The 1,669-nt window shown below is 29.2% G+C and overlaps 1 protein-coding gene across 1 annotated transcript; it reads left to right on the forward strand.

Moving 5' to 3' along the window:
• Positions 1–434: 434 nt before the first annotated feature.
• LOTGIDRAFT_176448 (hypothetical protein) lies at positions 435–1,165 on the forward strand (the record flags this gene model as incomplete). Its single annotated transcript, XM_009049547.1, has 2 exons — positions 435–507; positions 801–1,165. 2 exons carry the CDS (start codon positions 435–437, stop codon positions 1,163–1,165), a joined length of 438 nt encoding a protein of 145 aa, XP_009047795.1.
• Positions 1,166–1,669: the final 504 nt, after the last annotated feature.

A 1,669-nucleotide genomic window follows, 5' to 3' on the forward strand; every position in this document is an offset into this window, starting at 1 on the left:
TTTTTTATGTAATTCGTCACTTAAAACGGTGTCATATTTCTTACCTTTATAAATCCTACATTTAACTTCCCTTTTCACATTAATAATAACTTCTAAATTAATCTTCAGTCACATGACATAATGTTATAAAATAGGCTAATACATACTCCTTTTATTGACGTTATTCAACATATCATTTTTATTAAAGACTACATTCATATACAAGCCACAATCTAAAAATGTAAGTTCTTGTCAAATGTCTATCAGTATCAAATCAATATATTGTGGTTATTCGACAGTCGTTATCCTTCCAAAAACAGCAAAATATAGCTTCTTTAAGACTAACGTGAAGTTATTCTTTGATTTAGATAAACAATGTAAAATGGCGATCCAGGAAGTTTAAAATAGTTGAACCTGAAAACTGAATATGAAAATAAGATAAGATGAGTTATAACATGGGTGATAATATAAAGAGAATCAAGTTTTATTTTGTGATATTTTGTGTCCTGATTTGTTTTCCAGTTGTTCGTAAGTTAAAATTTTCATTAATTTCGTTAATTCTTATGAACTTCTTATAAGAAATATTCCCTTCCTGGTCTATTCTTGGAAAGAAACTTCAGATATTTCATGGAAACAACCGTTCTTAACGCCTTTCTATATATAAAGATAAACCTATAAGTAAATAGTAAAAGTTTCATTTTAGCTCAAATGTTATCATCTTTTTAACATCTTAAATGTTCAAATTCAATATATAGTAGCAGGTTATATATTCATTATATTATCATTATATCATTGGTATATCAATACATAATATGTTTCAGGTAGTACTAATACAAGTACAGTATGTTATGGAGCACCTGGTGCAAGATGTACAACTCACAAACTATCTTGTATCAGTCCTCTAGTAATACAGATAATAAATACATCATATGGATATAGATCAGGATGTAATAGTAATGGTATAGCTGATTGTACTGATACAACATGTTGTAAAGAAAAACCTGGTGATTGTTTTCAACAATTTTCTTCTGATGAGAATCGACAAGTAGTTAGAAACTGTAGTGAAGTAGAAACTTGTACTGTACCTAGATTTCGTGAGGTTAATGGTAGAGAATGTGGTGGAACTATTAGTGCTTACAGTAAAATACAATACAGTTGTGTTTCAAAGGGTATATTGGATTTCTGAAAATATTTCATAGCTTATCATTTCAGCTTACAAAGAGTGTCGGATTATTCATTCCGTAAAGTGATATGAGACTGCAATGACGTCCACTTTATTCAAATGATTTTCAATTAGTTGTGATGTTCCCTCCCATTGAACTTTCAACTAATTATGTAGAATGTGTATATACGAAATCAAACGCATGGTTGAAAAAAAGAGTTGTTGACTCATTTGTGGTATAGTACAAGAGTATTCATCGTCATTTATAACATACTCTATATTCTAGAGTTCTTGCTCCAAACCTTAGGGCACTATACATCATAGAATACAATTTAATTGGTACCATTTTCAATTCAAATAGAAGCGTTTATAATGTCAACAGAAGATTAAAATGAATTCATTAATTACGGTCGAAGTATTCACCCCTTTGCTTATGGTGGTATAGCATTAAAAAATAGACATTTAACATATTTTGTTTTGTCTGTCATTAGCTAATGATACCTGTAGAAATTAATTTTAGATAAGTGC

Source organism: Lottia gigantea (assembly GCF_000327385.1).
Source record: "Lottia gigantea unplaced genomic scaffold LOTGIsca_1380, whole genome shotgun sequence".
Lineage (NCBI taxonomy): Eukaryota > Metazoa > Mollusca > Gastropoda > Lottiidae > Lottia > Lottia gigantea.